This window comes from Marmota flaviventris, chromosome 13 (genome assembly GCF_047511675.1).
Source record: "Marmota flaviventris isolate mMarFla1 chromosome 13, mMarFla1.hap1, whole genome shotgun sequence".
Taxonomy (NCBI): domain Eukaryota; kingdom Metazoa; phylum Chordata; class Mammalia; order Rodentia; family Sciuridae; genus Marmota; species Marmota flaviventris.
The window spans coordinates 65658217-65680152 of NC_092510.1; the positions used below are offsets into that span (position 1 = coordinate 65658217).

The 21936-nt window shown below is 40.3% G+C and overlaps 1 protein-coding gene across 2 annotated transcripts in view; it reads left to right on the forward strand.

Moving 5' to 3' along the window:
- Nucleotides 1-16303, forward strand: part of Aco1 (aconitase 1) — a 57266-nt gene extending 40963 nt beyond the window's left edge. For both annotated transcript variants that reach the window (XM_027931020.2, XM_071600685.1), the window contains exons 18-21: nucleotides 84-231; nucleotides 11327-11449; nucleotides 14387-14572; nucleotides 15475-16303. In XM_027931020.2, coding sequence (XP_027786821.1) covers nucleotides 84-231; nucleotides 11327-11449; nucleotides 14387-14572; nucleotides 15475-15603 — 586 coding nt within the window. In that variant the 3' untranslated portion in view covers nucleotides 15604-16303. The remainder of the gene's footprint in view (nucleotides 1-83; nucleotides 232-11326; nucleotides 11450-14386; nucleotides 14573-15474) is intronic.
- The last annotated feature ends 5633 nt before the right edge of the window (nucleotides 16304-21936 follow it).

Genomic DNA, 21936 nt, shown 5'->3' on the forward strand with positions numbered 1-21936 from the left:
TGGTATTTTTCTTTTCTGGTGTAAGCTAAGTTTAATCTTGGCTAACTTCACTAAACTAGCTCCTATTCTGCTTGCATTATTAGCCTAACTCCTCGAGACTTCAATTCCTATGGCTCCCGCCGAGGGAATGATGCCATCATGGCACGGGGAACCTTTGCCAACATTCGCTTGTTAAACAAATTTTTGAACAAGCAGGCACCACAGACTATACATCTTCCTTCTGGAGAAACTGTGAGTATCCTCTCTTCTGCTTCCTTCAGAAACCTGTGTTTTTTGGGCTCTTGGAGGCTGGTTATTTACAGTGACTTTCCTTTAGGTTTCATTTTTGTTTTCCAACTCTATTCTACCTCTGGCTTCCTCCAGTTCCTCTTTCCATGTGCCCATATGTGTGGAGTTCATCACTGATAGAAATTTTTACCTAAGAGATTCTGCACTGTGGTTTAACCAAGTCTTACTTCCAGGGAGTTGAAAGTTTGAGTGAAATTTCATCCAATTATATATTGGGAAAATTTCAGGTTAGAGAATATTTTTCTCAAGAAGGGTTACGGTATGACTTATTAGCATTTAATGCACTATATCTACTAGAACAAGGAATACAGAGGCCCTTATAGGCCTGAGTTCTCAGGGAAGCCATTTGAAGTTGGTATATTCCAGCTAGGCTTGTGTTACAATGTGGGTCCTGTGAGCAGCTGGGAAACCTGTACCTTGAACCGTGTGAAGCTGGGCTTAAATCCTGCACCACCTCATATGAGATGTGGATCCTTTGGTGGGTGGTTTCCTTCTCTGAGTTTCTCTTTTCTTACCTGTGAAGTAGAAATCATACCTATTTCATACGACTTTGAGGCTTAAAATGAAATGGAATGATGTGTAAAACCTGGCATAGTGTCTGCCACAGGATGTAGGTCCTCATGTCACTCCCCTTCCTAGGGAATGCTGAGAAACTGCTTGTAAACTGTTTAGCCTGCTTTAGAAATAACCTTGCCAACTTATTTAAAAATAATAGCAGCCAAGATTTCTACAGATCTTGCTATATTACAGGTATTCTTATAAGCCTTTCCATATATGGACTTATTTAGCTCTCACAACCCCTTAAGGCAGATGTAATAATTATCTGTACTTAAGTTGAGAACCTGAGCATAATAAGTCTCTAAGGTTGCAGTGGAAAAAAAAAAATTAGAGATTAAAACTCAAGGATTGGCTCTAAAGTTAGTGCCCTTGACTTCCCCACATGCTTCTATACTCACAACTGACTATATTTTTGTCAGGCAAGTGCTTTGTTTTGAGATAATTGGATCCTCACCAGAACAAGCCCAGCAGATGCTTGTTTAATGAGTGGCAGGGATCATAAACTATCACATGGAAAAGGTAGATACAAATGATGGAATACCCAAGAGACTAAGGGGAAAGATGGGAGCAGGGACAATAAAATATGTCAGAGTAACTCTGTCATGATGTAGGACTGACTTCTAGTCAGATGCTTAGTGCCTCATTTCAAATAAGGACAAATAATCAGGGAAGAGCAGACATTTGAACCAAGATTTGAACTTGAAAAACCAACCTATACAAAGAAGGGTGCTGTAGGGGGACAGAGACCTTGCAAAAGATAGAAAACTTTAAGAAAAAGAATCACCTCTTCAGAGAAATGAATTAAAAACAAAACAGTCACTCAAAAAATTCAGAGGAAAAGATAATTAATTTAGAAAGTCTCCTGGAATATAGAACAGAATGACAAAGAGAAAATTAGAAGATGGAAGAAAATTAAGAACTGAACTCTGGAGGCCCAACATTTGACTAAGTATAGGTACTAAAAAGAAAACAAACAAGATAGAAGGAAATTATCAGAGTAATAACACAATAAAGAACTTTCCCCAACTAAAGCATCTGAGGATGCAGATTGAAAAATTCACTGAATACTTAACCAGTGCTTTACAGAGACCCACTCTAATTCACATCATTGTGAAATCAAGAAAACGGAGATAAGGAAAAGTCTAGAAACTTCTGGAAAGGGAAAAACAGCTTACATGCAATGATGGGATCAGAAGTGCTCTAGGCTGCTAAATAGCAATACTGGAAGGTTAGATGGAGGAAAATAATTATTGCCAGCCAAGTGCATTGAGGGCAATAACATATTCAGAGATCCAAAAGCTTAAAAGATATCCCTCAGTCCTTCTCTCTGGAAGCTGCCTGGTGAATGTGTTCCACCAAAATGGGGATGGGGGGGGGGAGGAATGCAAGATCCAAGAAAAAGGACTGAAGAGAATCCCCTGGATGGTGGGGAAAGAAGCTTATCTGTCACAGGAATGCACTGAGCATCCAGAGCAGTCAGTCCAGAGCACCAAGGGCTCCAGAAGTGGTGCCACCGTGACATTTTAAAATGATAGATTGCCTGATATATTTCAATATATTAAAGATGGTTTGTGCTGTAGGCTGAGTGTTTAAGGATTAGTTAATGGGTAGGAGTATAGATACAGGTTGAGCACACCAAAAAGGGAAAATGACTAATTGCAGTAGAAATGTTGTCAAAATTGCCAAGAAGAAATCATAGTACATTACATGGCTCAGCTTCAAACAGAATTTGTATAATCATAATAATGTACACAACAAATATTTGCTTATCAAAATTTATGGCATAACTATAGTGAGAGGTTGTGTATTGGCAAGGGCAGTGGTAAAGAGAACTAAATCCTCTTGAGCAAAGTAGGGAACTGATGACAGATGGAGAAACAAGAACTAGCAGTTTAAACAGTAAGCAGAGACAGCACAGTAACAGAAGAAATGGCATATTTCTTGTTTAGACGAGAAGGGAGAGTACATGGAAGATGGAGCATCAGGGTACCCGAATTCCAGACCTGCATAATCCCTCTGCTCTTGGGTAACACGAACTGCTTTGCCATGGAATCCTCAGTTTTGCTATAGGTGTTTTTTGGGGATTTGTTTTTGTTTTTTGTTTTTTAAATGTAGTGATAGGTTTGAACCCTAATCCTCATGCATGCTAGGCAAGTGCTATAGTACTGAGCTATCTCCCTGCCCATTTTCTCTAGTTTCAAAAGCACTTTTTAAACAGACACTTCTTAAAACACATTCTTAATATGAAAAACTAATATCTCTGAAAATAGTAGGTTGTTTCTTCCTGGTCTCTGAAAGGATCCTGACCAAACAGAAGAAGGCATTTAGTGCTTTTGTAACAGGTTTTATGTTCATGAGTTCTCTTCAGTTGAAGATATATAGGATCTTCCCAGATTTAAAATTAACTCTTATCAGTCCACCAAGTTAATTTGTGGAAAGCCTATTCAGAGTTTTAAATGCTTGTCTTGAGCTCCTTTGAAATGATATACATTCCATTTTAAGGGATTTTATTTTCTGACTTACATAGCTAGGAAAAAATAATTGTTTCATTACTTGGTTACCAATAGTAATACCAAATGTCTTGGTGAAGTCTCATCTTAGCAGAATATTCAGATTGCTGTGAGAAACAAATCTGTTTAAGATATTTCTCATGTATGAATGTAGCTAATCCTTCCCTGATCTTTATTGATTCATGCTTTCATCCATATTTATGCTATCTCTACCCATGGCCTACAAGTAGAAAATAACAAAAATTGGTATTTTATGTGATTTATAGAGCCTGTTACCTACTGTTTTCTCCCCTTCATAACTAATTAGTTCTGGGTCTGATACTGAGTCAAAACTGAGGCATAGAGGAGAAGGAAGATGGCGGCGAGGGGAGTGCATTGTCCCCGTGTGCTGCTTCACTGTGTGGGAGTATGACAAGTCAGGACGGCTAAAGGATATTTTGTTAGGAATTTCCAGCAATAGTGGGGTGCTCCGGAACCTGGAGGAAGGATTTCCATCGCACGAGGATCGGCTACGGGGACTCAAACGCGAGAGGTTTGTCGCACGGAGGGTAACACTGCTTATTCAGCAAATCGCCCCGCGGCTAAAGTCTGGGATAAAGACGCAGGGTTACAGCGCTGCAGTTTCTGCCAGCCGCGCAAGCACCGTACTCAGGGCTGAATTCTGGGTTCGAGACGGGGGAAGGAAGCGGTCCATCTCGGTTCTCCACACCGGTCAGACCACAGAGGAGGCCAGCAGCCACCATGTTGGTAAACTGACGTCACCACCCCTGTTTTTGACTGACCGCAGCTCATTCAGCCATAGAACAGGTAATTTCAGGCTGCAATTCGCCTGCGGCTTGCAGACAGATTGCTAGGGCTCAGCGCCTGGGTGCTTCTTAGAACCTGATCTTATCAGAGTGAATACCGAGCGCGGAGCGGCCGAGTTCCGGCTCCCGGAACTGAGCCCGCGGGGACTGCTTCTTGGAGCTTACATTTATAGGAGCTTACACCGAGCACGGAGTGGCCGAGTTCCGGCTCCCGGAACTTCCCTGGCCCGGGGCTAGGAGCCCGCGGAAACGGCTTCTCGGTCCGGGTCCTGCTGAGGGCCGGTCAGGACTCACCCGGTGCTTTGGTTGCCCAGCAAGGGGAACGAAATGCTGCCATTCGCATAGGATACCAACATGGCAGAGATCTGACGTCTGCAGAAAGCGGCGGAGGAGGGAACTTCATCAATACCAGTGGTGACATAAGCAGTTGGTCTCCTGGTAGGGGGGGTGAGGCACAGTCACCCGAGTCTCCTCAATTTGTCGTCGAGCCAGAGGGAAGGAGCCGGGCCGCCGCCAGCGCCCGGAGCAGGCCCAGCGGCTCGCCAGCGTGGTGACCGCGTGACCCCAATTGGAGAGGGGGCGGAGCGGAGCCGCCACCCGCAACCGCAAGGTGGGCAGACCCGCGACCCAGTGGTACATGGGCGTGGTAGGAGGGGCAGGGCAGAGCCGCGGTTCGCGCTTGCAAGGTAAACAGACCTGTGTCAGCCTGGTGGGTCAGGCCCAGTGGCCTGCCAGTGTGGTACACACGTCACCCCAACTGGAGTAGGGGCAGAGCAGATCCTTCTCCCACGCCCGGATCAGGCCCTGCCGGTGTGGTGGTCACGTGACCCCAATTGGAGTGGGGGCGGAGCGGAACTGCCACCCGTGCCCGCAGGGTGAGCAGACCAGTGATCAACCTGCAGATCAGGCCCAGGGGTCCGCAGGCGTGGTAGGAGGGGCAGGGCAGATCCGCCGCCCGCGCCTCCAAGGTAGGCAGACCTACAACAGACCGGCGGATCAGGCCCAGGAGCCTGCCGGCGTGGTACAAACACCACCCTAATTGGAGTAGTGGCAGAGCAGAGTCGCCGCCCGTGCCAGGAACAGGCCCAGCGTCCTGCAGGCGGGGTAGCCATGACACCCTAATTGGAGTAGGGGCAGAGCAGAGCCTCCACCCGTGCCCGAAAGGTGGGCAGATCTGCGACCGACCAGCGGGACAGGCCCAGTGGCCTGCCGGTACAACAGACACGTCACCCCATTTGCAGTAGGGGCAGAGTAGAGCCGCCGCCCGCGCCTGCAGGGTAGGCAAACCTGCAACCGACCGGCGGATCAGGCCCGGTGGCCTGCCGGCGTGGTACACTCGTCACCCCAATTGGAGTAGGGGCAGAACAGAGCCGCCGCCGGCTCCCAGAACAGGCCCAGTGACCTGCCGGCGTGGTAGCCACGAAACCCCAATTGGAATAAGGAGAGAGCAGAGCCGCCGCCCGCACCTGCAGGAAAGATACGCAAGCAGTATGAAAAGACAAGGAAAGAAAGGACCACAAGCAATGCAGGTCAACGCAACTTTAGAAGAGGTAACAGCTGCAGCAGATGGAATGTCAGATAAAGAATTCAGGATATACATGCTTCAGATGATCTGGAGTATCAAGGAAGACATTAAACAGCAAAATCAGACAATGAAAGATCACTTCGACAACGAATTACGCAAACAAATCCAGGAAGCAAAGGATCAACTATACAGGGAGATAGAGGTTATAAAAAACAAACAAACAGAAATCCTAGAAATGCAGGAAGCAATAAACCAACTTAAAAACTCAATGGAGAATACTACCAGCAGAGTAGAACACTTAGAAGATAGAACATCAGACAATGAAGACAAAGTATTTCAACTGGAAAAGAACATAGACAGCTCAGCAAGACTGTTAAGAAACCATGAGCAGAACATCCAAGAAATATGGGATAACATTAAGAGACCAAACTTAAGAGTCATTGGGATACAGGAAGGTACAGAGCTCCAAACCAAAGGAATGAGAAGCCTATTCAATGAAATAATACAAGAAAACTTCCCAGACTTGAAGAATGAGACAGAACCCCAAATCCTAGAAGCCTACAGGACGCCGAATGTGCAAAATCATAAGAGATCCACACCTAGACACATCATAATGAAGATGCCCAACATACAGAATAAGGAGAGAATTTTAAAAGCTACAAGAGAAAGGAAGCAGATTACATTTAGGGGTAAGCCAATCAGGATAACAGCTGATCTGTCAACACAGACTCTGAAAGCTAGAAGATCCTGGAATAACATATTTCAAACACTGAAAGAAAATGGGTTCCAACCAAGAATTGTGTATCCAGCGAAATTAAGCTTCAGGATGGAAGATGAAATTAAAACCTTCCATGATAAACAAAAGTTTAAAGAATTCGCAGCTAGAAAACCATCTCTTCAAAACATCCTCTCCAAAGCATTACAGGAAGAGGAAATGGAAAATAACAATGAAAACCAACAGTGGGAGGTAGGACAGTAAAGGGGGGGGGGAATAATCAAAGAGGAAAACAAACCATGTTTAGTAACAGAAATAAACAAATATGGCTGGAAGAACAACCCATATCTCAATAATAACCCTAAATGTTAATGGCTTAAACTCACCAATTAAGAGACACAGGCTAGTAGAATGGATCACAAAACAAGACCCAACAATATGCTGCCTACAGGAGACGCATTTGATAGGAAAAGACATACATAGGCTGAAGGTGAAAGGTTGGGAAAAATCATATCACTCATATGGACTTCGGAAACAAGCAGGAGTGTCCATACTCATATCAAATAAAATAGATTTCAAGCCAAAGTTAATCAAAAGAGATAAAGAGGGACACTACATACTGCTTAAGGGAACCATACACCAACAAGACATAACAATCATAAATATTTATGCCCCAAACAATGGTGCAGCTATGTTCGTCAAACAAACTCTTCTCAAGTTCAAGAGTCTAATAGATCACCATACCATAATCATGGGAGACTTCAACACACCTCTCTCGCCACTGGACAGATCTTCCAAACAAAAGTTGAATAAGGAAACTATAGAACTCAATAACACTATTAATAACCTAGACCTAATTGACATATATAGAATATACCACCCAACATCAAGCAGTTACACTTTTTTCTCAGCAGCACATGGATCCTTCTCAAAAATAGATCATATATTATGTCACAGGGCAACTCTTAGACAATATAAAGGAGTAGAGATAATACCATGCATCTTATCTGATCATAATGGAATGAAACTGAAAATCAACGATAAAAGAAGGAAGGAAAAAGCATACATCACTTGGAGAATGAACAATAGGTTACTGAATGATCAATGGGTTATAGAAGACATCAAGAAGGAAATTAAAAAATTCTTAGAGATAAATGAAAACACAGACACAACATATCGGAATCTATGGGACACATTGAAAGCAGTTCTAAGAGGAAAATTCATTGCTTGGAGTTCATTCCTTAAAAAAAGAAAAAACCAACAAATAAATGATCTCATACTTCATCTCAAAATCCTTGAAAAAGAAGAGCAAAACAACAGCAAAAGAAGTAGAAGGCAAGAAATAATTAAAATCAGAGCTGAAATTAATGAAATCGAAACAAAAGAAACAATTGAAAAAATTGACAAAACTAAAAGTTGGTTCTTTGAAAAAATAAACAAAATCGACAGACCCTTAGCGATGCTAGCGAAGAGAAGAAGAGAGAGAACTCAAATTACTAGCATACGGGATGAAAAAGGCAATATCACAACAGACACTTCAGAAATACAGAAGATAATCAAAAACTATTTTGAATCCTTATACTCCAACAAATTAGAAGATAGTGAAGGCATTGATAAATTTCTTAAGTCATATGATCTGCCCAGATTGAGTCAGGAGGATATAGAAAACCTAAACAGACCAATATCAATTGAGGAAATAGAAGAAACCATAAAAAGACTTCCAACTAAGAAAAGCCCAGGTCCAGATGGGTATACAGCAGAATTTTACAAAACCTTTAAAGAAGAACTAATACCAATACTTTTCAAGCTACTTCAGGAAATAGAAAAGGAGGGAGAACTTCCAAATTCATTCTATGAGGCCAACATCACCCTGATACCTAAACCAGACAAAGACACTTCAAAGAAAGAAAACTACAGACCAATATCTCTAATGAACCTAGATGCAAAAATCCTCAATAAAATTCTGGCGAATCGGATACAAAAACATATCAAAAAAATTGTACACCATGATCAAGTAGGATTCATCCCTGGGATGCAAGGCTGGTTCAATATACGGAAATCAATAAATGTTATTCACCACATCAATAGACTTAAAAATAAGAACCATATGATCATCTCGATAGATGCGGAAAAAGCATTTGACAAAGTACAGCATCCCTTTATGTTCAAAACTCTAGAAAAACTAGGGATAACAGGAACATACCTCAATATTGTAAAAGCAATCTATGCTAAGCCTCAGGCTAGCATCATTCTGAATGGAGAAAAACTGAAGGCATTCCCTCTAAAATCTGGAACTAGACAGGGATGCCCTCTCTCTCCACTTCTGTTCAACATAGTTCTCGAAACACTGGCCAGAGCAATTAGACAGACGAAAGAAATTAAAGGCATAAAAATAGGAAAAGAAGAACTTAAATTATCACTATTTGCAGATGATATGATTCTATACCTAGCAGACCCAAAAGGCTCTACAAAGAAACTATTAGAGCTAATAAATGAATTCAGCAAAGTGGCAGGATATAAAATCAACACGCATAAATCAAAGGCATTCCTGTATATTAGCGACAAATCCTCTGAAATGGAAATGAGGACAACCACTCCATTCACAATATCTTCAAAAAAAATAAAATACTTAGGAATCAACCTAACAAAAGAGGTGAAAGACTTATACAATGAAAACTACAGAACCCTAAAGAGAGAAATAGAAGAAGATCTTAGAAGATGGAAAAATATACCCTGTTCATGGATAGGCAGAACTAACATCATCAAAATGGCGATATTACCAAAAGTTCTCTATAGGTTTAATGCAATGCCAATCAAAATCCCAACGGCATTTCTTGTAGAAATAGAGAAAGCAATCATGAAATTCATATGGAAAAATAAAAGACCCAGAATAGCAAAAACAATGCTAAGCAGGAAGTGTGAATCAGGCGGTATAGCGATACCAGACTTCAAACTATACTACAGAGCAATAGTAACAAAAACAGCATGGTACTGGTACCAAAACAGGCGGGTGGACCAATGGTACAGAATAGAGGACACAGAAACCAATCCACAAAACTACAACTATCTTATATTTGATAAAGGTGCTAAAAGCATGCAATGGAGGAAGGATAGCATCTTCAACAAATGGTGCTGGGAAAACTGGAAATCCATATGCAACAAAATGAAACTGAATCCCTTTCTCTCGCCATGCACAAAAGTGAATTCAAAATGGATCAAGGAGCTTGATATCAAATCAGAGACACGGCGTCTGATAGAAGAAAAAGTTGGCTACGATCTACAGTCAGTGGGGTCGGGCTCCAAATTCCTCAATAGGACACCCATAGCACAAAAGTTAATAACTAGAATCAACAAATGGGACTTACTCAAACTAAAAAGTTTCTTCTCAGCAAAAGAAACAATAAGAGAGGTAAATAGGGAGCCTACACCCCGGGAACAAATCTTTACTCCTCACACTTCAGATAGAGCCCTAATATCCAGAGTATACAAAGAACTCAAAAAATTAGACAATAAGAAAACAAACAACCCAATCAACAAATGGGCCAAGGACCTGAACAGACACTTCTCAGAGGAGGACATACAGTCAATCAACAAGTACATGAAAAAATGCTCAACATCTCTAGCTGTCAGAGAAATGCAAATCAAAACCACCCTAAGATACCATCTCACTCCAGTAAGATTGGCAGCCATTAGGAAGTCAAACAACAACAAGTGCTGGCGAGGATGTGGGGAAAAGGGTACACTTGTACATTGCTGGTGGGACTGCAGATTGGTGCAGCCAATTTGGAAAGCAGTATGGAGATTTCTTGGAAAGCTGGGAATGGAGCCACCATTTGACCCAGCTATTCCCCTTCTTGGTCTATTCCCTAAAGACCTAAAAAGAGCATGCTACAGGGACACTGCTACATCGATGTTCATAGCAGCACAGTTCACAATAGCAAGACTGTGGAACCAACCTAGATGCCCTTCAATAGACGAATGGATAAAAAAAATGTGGCATTTATACACAATGGAGTATTACTCTGCATTAAAAAATGACAAAATCATAGAATTTACAGGGAAATGGATGGCATTAGAGCAGATTATTCTAAGTGAAGCTAGCCAATCCCTAAAAAACAAATGCCAAATGTCTTCTTTGATATAAGGAGAGTAACTAAGAACAGTGTAGGGACGAAGAACAGGAGAAGAAGATTAACATTTAATAGGGATGAGAGGTGGGAGGGAAAGGGAGAGAGAAGGGAAATTGCATGGTAATGGAAGGAGACCCTCAGGGTTATACAGTGGAGGAGGTAGAGAGAGAGGAGGGGAGGGGAGGGGAGAGGTGGGGAGGGGGGAGGGTGGAGGATGGGAAAGGCAGCGGAGCACAACAGACACTAGTATGGCAATTTGTAAATCAATGGATGTGTAACTGATGTGATTCTGCAATCTGTGTATGGGGTGAAGGTGGAAGTTCATAACCCACTTGAATCAAAGTGTGGAATATGATATGTCAAGAAATTTGTAATGTTTTGAACAACCCACAATAAAAATTTAAAAAAAAAAAAAACTGAGGCATAGGTGGTATTCTCTGGTTTTTGAGTTTTTAGATAGTTTAGTCGATGGAAAAAGGGGAAGAAAATCTGATCTAGTTTTCTTCCCCCCCACCCCATGCCCTAGGATTTGAATTTTTTTTTTTTTTTTTTTTAGAAAACTGGACAACATGTAGGCATTTCAGTCAAAAATATAAAATTCAGTTTGATAGAAATAAATAGGTTGAGTTCATTGGGGGCTATAGTCCAAACAGCCAGTTGTTTGAGTTCTGCACTGGCTCTATGACCTGGCTCTCACAGACCCCTCTGACCCTGTGACTCCAGGGCTTACTAGGCCTGTAACCATGCTTTTTGCCTCTTTTGCATCTGTAAAATTTTCCTTTTCTCTCTTTCAGCTTGATGTATTTGATGCTGCTGAGCGTTATCAACAAGCAGGCCTTCCCCTAATTGTTCTGGCTGGCAAAGAGTATGGCTCAGGTAGCTCCCGAGACTGGGCTGCCAAGGGCCCTTTCCTGCTGGTGAGTATAAAGCAGAGACATTCAAGGAAGTAGCTGCCCCTCCAAACTGGAAGAGAAGCTGGGAAGGTGCCCAAGCATAAATTCTGTTGCTTTGCTTTCCAAGATGGCATGGAAGAGTAAGCTCTGAAAACATGTAATGGTTATTTACCTTCTGCTTTTGGTGTATCTAGATTTATTTTGCTCAGTGAAAAGTAATATTACAAAGTTGAACTGGTTTCCTTAAGTCAGACATTCATTGTCTACAGATCAATGGGAGGAGGTTTGTTAAGTCTTCATTATATCCAGATTGTATTTTTTTAGGGAAAAGTTCTATGGTTTTCATAACATTCTCAGAGCTTGGGGACCCAAAATCTATTTAAGGCCACTGTCCCAGATGAATGTAAGGAATAAGCCACAGATATTGTAAGGCTCACAGAAGGGAAATGTTAAGGAACCTGGGCTTTTTCAGAAGTTGGTTTGACAAGAACAGGCTCCAGGTCTCTTGGAAAAACTAGGAGTGTGTACATTTTAGAGTTGTTTTTCACTGCCTATGAAAGTCTGCTTCTCATCTCAGTGAGAGAAGAGCTCTCTAGAGCCTTCTGCAGATTCAGGGTTCACCCTGTTTGAGGTGTCCCCATAGGGTGGGCCAAGCAGAGAGCTTTTCCCTCTTGAGTATTTTCTTGATCTGAAATCAGGGGAAAACCATGTTACTGGCTTTAATCCTAAGGATAAAGTAAAAATGTCTTAGCTCACCTTAATTTAAATAATTTATAGCTCAAGAAAATCAATGCACTTGGAAAATACAAGTCAATATCCACAGTACTGTAAAAAGCTCTGGCTGCCTAGCAGCCCTCTAGCTAGCCTGGCCTCTGCAAATGTCTTCCAACATCACACCTATTATTTTATTGATCATTTTGCTCTAAGGGGAAAAAAATAATGTTTTCTGATTAGTTGGTAATAGGTCAGAGGCCTGACTTTGCTGGAAACTGCTAAAATGAACCAGATAAATTTTATAAAAAGAAAAAGACTTTAGGGAGGGAGTTGAGAGCTGATGACAGAAATGAGAACTGGGCAGTGAAGACAAGTGGGGAAGAGGGATAAAAAGAGAATAAAAGCATCAAAGGGATACCAAAGTCTCTACTTCTCTGAGTCCTTGCTGTCCGAACTGGGCCACTCATATGGCTGCCAACTCTGTGCCTGCTGCACAGCCATTTACACAGAGCTAGAGACATGACTCCTTGTATTTAGAAGGCTTTCCTCTTCCCCAGAATAAATACAAATGTACAAAAATCTCTACAAAATAACTACTGCCCCAAAGAATCTTTCCTTCCTCTGTGGTAGTGATTCTCAAATTGGAGGCATCTGTAATCTTTTTTTAAAAAAAAAAAAAAACAGGTACTGGGGTTGTGTGTGGCTCAGTAGTAGAGCACTTGCCTAACGAACGTGTGGGGCCCTGAGTTTAATTCTCAGCACCACATATAAATAAATGAATAAAACGAAGATCCTTCAACAACTAAAGAAAATATTAAAAAAAGAAAAAAAAAATACCTGGTCTGGTCTTACATTCATCCCCAGAGATTCTAGTTTAATTGGTAAGGACAAAGTCCTGGACACTAGATTTTAAAAGTCTTCCCTGGAGATTGATATACAAAGAGTTTGAGAACCACTGTTTTTGGGGAAAAAAAATTAAATGGAGATTTCTGAATCATGCTTCTGACTATATCAGATTATTAAGATCCCCCCTGGATTTTTCACGAATGGGGAAGAAATCAAATGGAGAACTACTGTTCTATGGCCATGGTTCTCCAGCACATAAAAGTCACTGGTTCCTCCCACCATATACAAGACATTCTGATTCAGTAGACCTGGTTAAATATTCAAGAATATTTAATTTTTTATAATAAAAATTTTTAATAAACTCCCTAAGTATGATATATTTGATTGAAGCCCTAATCCCCCGTGGTAGTATGGAAATAGCAACTCTTAAGAAAATTTTTTAAACTTAATTAATATTAAATTGAAGTCTTAAGGATGAGACTGTTATCCTATACAATTACAACAGAAAGACAGTCCTCTCCGTCTCCTTCTTCTGGTGCATGTCAAGGAAAATTCACCTGTAAGTCTTGACCTACAAGGTCAAGAAAGTGCTCACCACAAACTGAAGGAGCTAGAACTGTAAGAATATCAATTTCTGCTGATTGTCACTCAGTCTGTGGTGTCTCAAAGGTGTGCTCTAGATACCAAGGTACCTTTTAGAGTACCTCAATATTATAATTAACATCAACTATTAATAATTAATGGAGAATTCTAGGTAGTCAGGTACCCTGTTTTATTGACTATTGCTATATACGTACGACCAATTACACTTTATCAAAAAAAATGTCCTTTATAGGAAGCTTAATATCAAGACTGTATTCAATCAGTTTCATCCTTGAAACAGGAAGTATATAAGTAGTAATCATTTATTTCATAATGTATTCAGAAAGTTTCTTTTTTGGTTAAACCTTCTGTGTTTGCTGATAAACCTATAATAATAGAAAAATTCAGGGAATGAATTTTCTTTATGTTGATTCATGGTATGAGTTCTGGATATAATGGAAGTTTGCTAAGAGATCTTGGATCTCAGAGTGGCTGAGTGCAGAGTCAGACCACATAGGTTCAAATACCAGATCCCAACACTGAATACCTGGTAAAGGGGCAGAATGGTACCATCTGCTGTGTCCCATTTGGTGGAGGGTGGAATGAGAGAATTCATGTCAGTGCTTACACTATAGGTAATCTGGTAAGACTTGCTACTATATTTCTAATTAATGTTAGGATATTTTAAGTGAAATATTATCAAGTATTTAGAGAGAATTTAGCTGTGAGAACAGTTTGACTTAAGCATTTTGAAAAGTTTCTGTATGCCTAAAAAAAAAAAATTGGGACTGTGTCCAACTTATTCTCTTTGTTCATCAGGGAATCAAAGCTGTTTTAGCTGAGAGTTATGAGCGCATTCACCGCAGTAATTTGGTTGGAATGGGGGTGATCCCCCTTGAATATCTCCCTGGTGAGAATGCAGACATCCTGGGACTCACAGGACGGGAACGATACACTATTGTCATTCCAGAGAACCTCAAACCACAAATGAAAGTCCAGGTTAAGGTAAGCCGGACCTTCTCTACACTAGGATGCATTTTGAAGGGCCCTTTTAGACAATTTTCTTTTGCGGGGTTGGGAGGTACCCAGTATTGAACTCAGGCATTCGACCACTAAGCTACATCCTCAGCCCTATTTTGTATTTTATTTAGAGACAGGGTCTCACTGAGTTGCTTAGTGCCTCACTTTTGCTGAGGCTGGCTTTGAACTTGCCATCGTCCTGCCTCCACTTCCCAAGCTGATGGGATTACAGGCATGTGCCACCACGCCCAGCGAAGGAAATGAATGGGATTTGAGAGGGAAAAATAAAAGTCGCTCAGGACTGCATTAGACTCAGAGTCCTGCTGACACCTTTCCCACCTGCCTTCACAGCATACCAAGGATAATACCTGTTGATATATTGTTTATTTCTGTTTATAGAATGATTCATCGGTTCCAATCCTACCTCTCTAGATAAGGGTGAAGTGCCAGCACCAACATCCCAGGGTGACTTAGCACCCTGGTAGGAGAGAGGTAGTAAAGGACAACCTCAGTGAAACCTCTGATGCTGAGACACTTCTGTCCACAAGAAGACCCCAAAGAAGGTTTAGAAAATATCATTCCATTGTCACTAGTGGCTACAGCCCTTAGAAGCTATTCTAGTTCTCAGTTGCCTCTCACTTCCATCATTTATACTCTTCAGTGCAGTGCTTCTCAAAGTTTAGTGGACAGAGCAATCTCCCAGGGTCTTGTCAAAATGCAGATTCTGATCACTGTCCAGGATGGGGGAAGAGACCATCTGTTCCTAAATGCACCGGAATGTGAACCACACCTTAAGTGGGAGACTAAGGGGAGACTGGACAGAATCCCCAAGACAGGTGTCTCACCTTCTTCCTCAGCGATTCTTCTCTGCTTCTTTTTCATTATAGCTGGATACTGGAAAGACCTTCCAGGCTGTCATGAGGTTCGACACTGATGTGGAGCTTACTTATTTCCACAACGGAGGCATCCTCAACTACATGATACGCAAGATGGCCAGGCAGGCCCTTGTTTCTTAGAAGATCCGCACTAGGTGTTGCACCCCATGGGATCCCAGCCAGCTGGGGCCCTAGTGGAGAAATTTCCTTGCAGACAGCAAGTAAACACTGCATTTTGGGTGCCATTCCTGGAGGCACAAAGCCAAAAGTTTCTACATTCTCTGTTATTGTTAATCTTTGAATCTTTTTCTAGAATTTGGAAGCTGTAATCATGGGAAGATCAGTAACGCAGAAAGAGAACCTGTCTTTAAATCAGTGACATTGATTTGTTTTCACTCTTCCCTATTAATTTTCAGCTAAGCACTAGCAAGTATTCTCGGAAGATGTCTCCTACCCTGTTTTCCCTCCTACCCTTCCCTTGCTCTTCTGTTTTCCTCTGATCAGTGAAACCCTTCTCTTAAGGGTTCTGTTCCTTTGCAATTTATACCAGTGTTAATTGGCATAGGTAGGTAAGAACTTTTTCACCCTTCAAATCATGGTAGTGATTGTGATCCCCCTTCAGAGTGAGTAATCCAGATGCCTCATGGTCAGGTCAAACGTTGAATTTTTTGATGATGTACCTTTTGATGGATCCACATAACAGTAAAAATTTTTCTTTATTATGTTCAGAAATTTTCCCCAGGAAACATTTTATCTGTCAAGGAGACCTTTGTTTGGAGATGGATTGGGAGACATAGAACATTTCTGATTTGAATAAGATTAAATATATTTTCATGGAAAATTTGTTGACTTTGAAATCCAGTTTTACAATATTTAAAGCACTTTCATCCTGAAGTCTGAATGACTTTCATGTTCTCCTATTTCTAAACATACCTCTGGACTGTGCAGATACAGAAGAAGTGTTGAGGAACTACTACATTTCCTGCCCTGTTTGGGAGCAGCAGATGAAGGAAGAGTAGCCTGGTACCTGGTAGCAGTAGCAAGGATGTTGAGAATAGTGGGCAGATTAGCTTTAGTGTTTATTTGCTCATTTGTATCACTAAATCCATTTCAGGGCATGTCTTAGTCTGCATGGGCAGCCATAACAAAATACTACAGACTGAGTGACAATCAGCAGAAATTGATATTCTTGCAGTTCTGAAACCTGGGAAATCAAGGTTCTACCTCCTTCAGTTTGTGGTGAGCATTCTCTTGACCTTGTAGGTCAAGACTTATAGGTGACTTTTCCTTGATATGCACCAGAAGAAGGAAAGGGAGAGGATTGTCTTTCTGGTGTTTTAGAAGAACACTAATTATATAGGATAACAGTCCCATCCTTATGACCTCATTTAATATTAATTAAGTCTAAATTATTTTTCTTAAGAGTTGCTATTTCCACACTACCATTGGGGTTAGGGCTTCAACATATGAATTTTGGGAGGACACAAACATTCGGTTCATGACAAGGTACCTTATAGTTAATCTTGTAATAAGTTCACATTTTAATATAATGTTAGCAATATAGGAAAAGTATTAGTGGTTCCACTGTAGTTATCAGGGAGGTTAAATAATAATTTACAAGTCTAATATATAGAAGTGCCAAGATTTCAAAGCTGATTTTCTAAATGGCTGACAGTTAACATCTGGAATGTATGGGACTTCCAAATCTTAGCAATTTGTAGATCAGGTGTAAATTTCTTTAATTCCCTCCCTGACTGTTCTCTTTCTCTCTCCCCCCTCTGGAAGCCAGCCTGCTGCCTCTTACCCTCTCATGCTGAGGGCCTGCTCACCTGTGCCTTTGGGGTTCCCTATCTCGTGAGAACCAGAGAGCTAAAGAGCTGAGCCTTGGCTCCAATCCAGCCAGTGCTTCTGTTATTGATTAAAGTGGAATGTGTTTTGAATTTTTTTTCTTTGTTTTAATTGACAAGTGAAAATTATGTGTTTACTATATATGTTTTAAAAATGCATAAACATTGTAGAATGGCTAAATAGAGCTTATTAACCTATGTATTGCCTTGCATATTTTTTGTAGTGATAATACTTAGTGATTTCCAAGAATATATTAACTATGATCACCATGTTGTACAATGGAGCTTTTGAACTTATTCCTCCCAAATGAAATTTTGTATCCTTTGACATCTGACTACCCTTGTTAATTACCTTTCTATTCTTTACTTCTTTGAATTTAACATTAGATTCCATACATAAGAAAGATCATGTGGTACTTATCTTGCTGTACTGACTTATTTAACTTAACATAGTGTCGTCCAGGTCCATCCATATTGTTACAAGTTATAAGATTTTATTTTTTCAAGTTGAATAGCATTCATTATGTATGTATATGAATACATATCAAATTTTCTTTCTCCATTCATTCATTGATGGGTACTTTGACTGATTCCATATTGTGTCTAATGTGAATAATGCTGCAGTAAACACAAGAGCATAGATATCTCTTGAACATACTGATTTAATTTTCTTTGGATATATTCCCAGAAATGGGATTGCTGGATCATATAGTGATCATTTTAGCTTTTTGAGGTCTCCATAAAGCTTCCCATAATGGCAATGCTAATTTACATTCCTATCAACAGTGTGCAGTGTTCCCTTTCCTCCACATCCTCACCAACACTTACCTTTCATCTTTTTGATGAAAGGTAAGTGTTGATGACCATTGTAACAGGTCTGGAGTGGCCATCTTGTAGTTTTGATTTTAAGTTCCCTGATAATATTGTTAAGCATTTTTTCTTTTCCACAATGGCCATTTATGTGCTGCTTTTGAGAAATGCTTATTCAGGTCCTTTGCTCATTTTTTAATTACTTGGTTTTTTTGTTATTGAGTTATAATTCTTTATATATTCTGGTTATTAACCACTTATCAAATGTATGGTTTGCACATATTTCCTCTTGTTCTGTAGGTTGTCTTTTCACTGTTTGCCTGGCTGCAGAAGCTTTTTAATTTTGATGCAGTCCTGTTTGTCTCTTTTAAATTTTGTTGCTTTTGCTTTGGGGTCATATAAAAAAAAAATCATTGCCTAGACCAATGTCATGGAGTTTTTCCTCTGTGTTTTCATCTATTATGATCTACAATGTCAGGTCTTATGTTGAAGTTTTTAATCCATCTCAAGTTGATTTTTATACGTGGTATGAAATAAGGGTTTAATGTCATTCTTTTTCATGTAGCTATCCTGTTTTCCCAACACCATTATTGAAGAAACTGTCTGTTTGCCATCATGTGTTCCTGTCTCCTTTGTCAGGAATCAATTGGCCATACATGAGTGGCTTCATTTCTTGGGTGTCTCTTCTTTTCCAATGGTCTGTTTTTATGCCAGTACTATGCTATTTTGATTGCTGTAGCTTTGTAGTGTATTTTGAAGGCAGACAAGGTAATTCCCTCTGTTCTCTTCTTTTTGTTCAAGTTTGAATGACTATATGGAGTTTTTTGTGATTCCCTATAAATTTCAGACTTGTTTTCATTTCTGTGAAAAACATTGGAAATTTGATAGGAATTGCAGTGAATCTGTAGATTGCTTTGGATAGTGTGAACATTTTAACATTAATTGTTCCACTGAAAGAACATGGGATATCTTTTCATTTTTTGATACCATCTTCAGTTCTTTCATTAGTGTTTGTTTTTGGTGTATAAGTATTTCTAAGCACTATTTTGTACCTGTTACATATAGAATGGTTTACTCCTTTTTATAGATAGTTCATTTTTAATTTGTAGAAATACTACTAATTTTTATGGTGATTTTTTTGTATCCTGCAGCTTTACTGAATTTGTTTATTATAAGTTTTTTTTTTTTTAACATGGAGTTTTTAGCATTTTCCACATATAAAATCATGTTATCTGCAGACAATTTTTTTCTTTATAATTTAGATGCCTTTTATTTCTCTGACCTAATTGCTCTATGACTTTCAGTGCTGCATTGAATACAAATGATAAGAGTTGACATCTTTTGTCTTCTTCCTGAGAGGAAAAGCTTTCAACTTTTCCCCATTGAGTATGATGTCATCTGTGTGTTTGTCAGATATGGCCTGAATGAGGTAAATTACTTCAATCCTAATTTCTTCAGAATTTTTCTCATGAAAGAATATTGAATTTTGTCAGTTTTTTAAACCTCTAGTGAGGTGATTTTATGGCTTTTGTCCCTTTTGTTAATATAGTACATACACTGGAGTATGCTGAACTATTCTGGCAACCAAGGGATGTATCCTACCTACTTCAACATGAAGAGTTCTCTGAACATACTATTTAGTTTGTTAAAAATTTTTTGCATATATGTTTATGTGCCTATAATTTTCTTACAGTATCCTTGTCTGCCTTTGGTATTAGGATAATGCTAGCTAGGCTCATAAAATGAGTTTGGAAGTACTTCCTCTTCAGTTTTTTGAAATTGTTGAGAAGAACTGATGTTCTTTAAATGAACTTCCTTAATTTTTGTCTGAAGGAGAGTTTTGCCAGGTAAATATTCTTGGGGGTTTTTTGGTTCGGTTGATTTTGGTTTTATTTTTTTTTCCCTTCTTTTTCTCCCCAGAACTTTCAATTATATGTTGAAAAAAATCTGCTGCTAGCTTTAGCGGAACTCCCTTATATATGCTTTGCTTCCCTTTTACAGGCTCTTCTTTGTCTTTGACTTTTAACAGTTTAATTATAATGCCTTGGTGTTTTCTTGTTTGGACTGAATCTGATTGGAGACCTATATTTTTGTGTCTTTCCCCAGATTTGGAGTTTTCTGCATTCTTTTTGAATTCTTATAACTTAAATGTTTCTTTTGATACTGTCACATAAATCCCATAAGTTTTCTTTTTGTTCATTTAATTTTTCTTTCTTCTATATATTTTCAAATAACCCATCTTCAGGTTCACAGGTGTTCCTTCTGCTGGATTGTCCTTGCTATGGACACTATTGTGCTTTTCATTCATCATGTTTTCATCTCTAGAATTTGATTTTCTAAAAAAAAAAAAAAAATGCAATATCTTAAAATTCTCGTTTTAGTCATTTATTACAGTCTTCCTGATCCCATTGAATTGTCTGTTTTCTTGAAATTTGCCAAGCTTCCTTAAAACAGTCATTTTGAATTATTTATCAGACAGATCATAAATCTCCAGTCTCGTGATGTCATTGATTGGCTTTATTTTGTTCTTTGATGGGCTTCTGTTTCCCTAATTGTTCTTAATCCTTATAGCCATGCCTTGGTATCTGCACATTTCAAAAAGGTCTTATTCTAGTTTTGTGGGCTGGCTTTGAGTGGGAAAGCCCTTCACTGGTTAACCCATTTAGAGATTCTGGGTAGGCTATCTGGAGTGGTCTGTGGGTGGGATTGCTACTGGAGTCCTTGGCTGATTAGCCTGGTATCTAGATCAGCAGGTAGATGAGTCAGGTTGGATTCAAAGTGTGGGTCCACTGGACTGCAAGAACTGGCCTCTGTCCACAGGAGCTAACCTGGACCTGGGGTGAGCCTTGAGCCTGAATCACTGTAGTATGCTGACTGGCTTGAGCCCTACATCTGCAGGGGTAGTCCTAGAATCTGCACCATTTTTCTCAAGTAGGTCTAGATGCTGGCTCCACTGGAGCCTTGAGCCACAGGGATTGGCTGGTGCCAGGATATGAGTGAGGCCTGGAATTGTGGGTACTGACCTGCTGCCTAAAATCACTAGGCAGGGTTGGCATGGAAACTGGGTCCATGAGGACTGTTCTGGAACTGAGTTCACAGGGTCAGTCCTGGAGTACAGCTTGTCCCCACTAGGGTCTGCTGGAGCCAGCCTCATATGTAGCACTGCAGGTCAGCAGGGCTAAGACATGCAATTATGATGCTAGTCTGGTGCTAGGGCCAGCCTGACTCTGAGGTGGGCCTGGAACCAGAATGAATGGCATGGGAATGGGCCTAGAAACAGTCTACCAGACAAGCTTTGAGTCTGGGACACAGCCCTGCCCCACACTGGGTTTTGCTTTGGCAAGCCTAGTGTTGGAGTCCAAGGCAAAGCCAGTGCTCACTTCCCTTCCCTAGCCCCAAGCTTAGGGTACCTCGCACTATGCTGCCTAAGATTGAGGGAGAAGTGGCACAGGTGAGGTAAAGCACTTCTTAACCTTTTTCAGTGCATCTGTACTTCTGTGCCACGTCTAGGTGACGTAAATATCCCACTTGGTAGCCTTAGCTCTTAGGACAGTGTTTTTGTGTGTGGACAGTTGTTCAAATGGATGTTTCTGTGGGAGGACGAGCATGGAAATTCACATTCCACTGTCCTGCTCAAGTTTCATTATTTCTTGATATGTGACATTATGGTTTCAGAGTCAGTGTATTTGGGAGACACAGTGTTAGATACGTCTTAATTATTAAAGAATTGACAGTGACAATGACAGTGTATGTTGTAGGTCACTGAGGGAAAGGGTGGCAACAAATGGTACAGAAACCTACCTGACCGTAGAATACA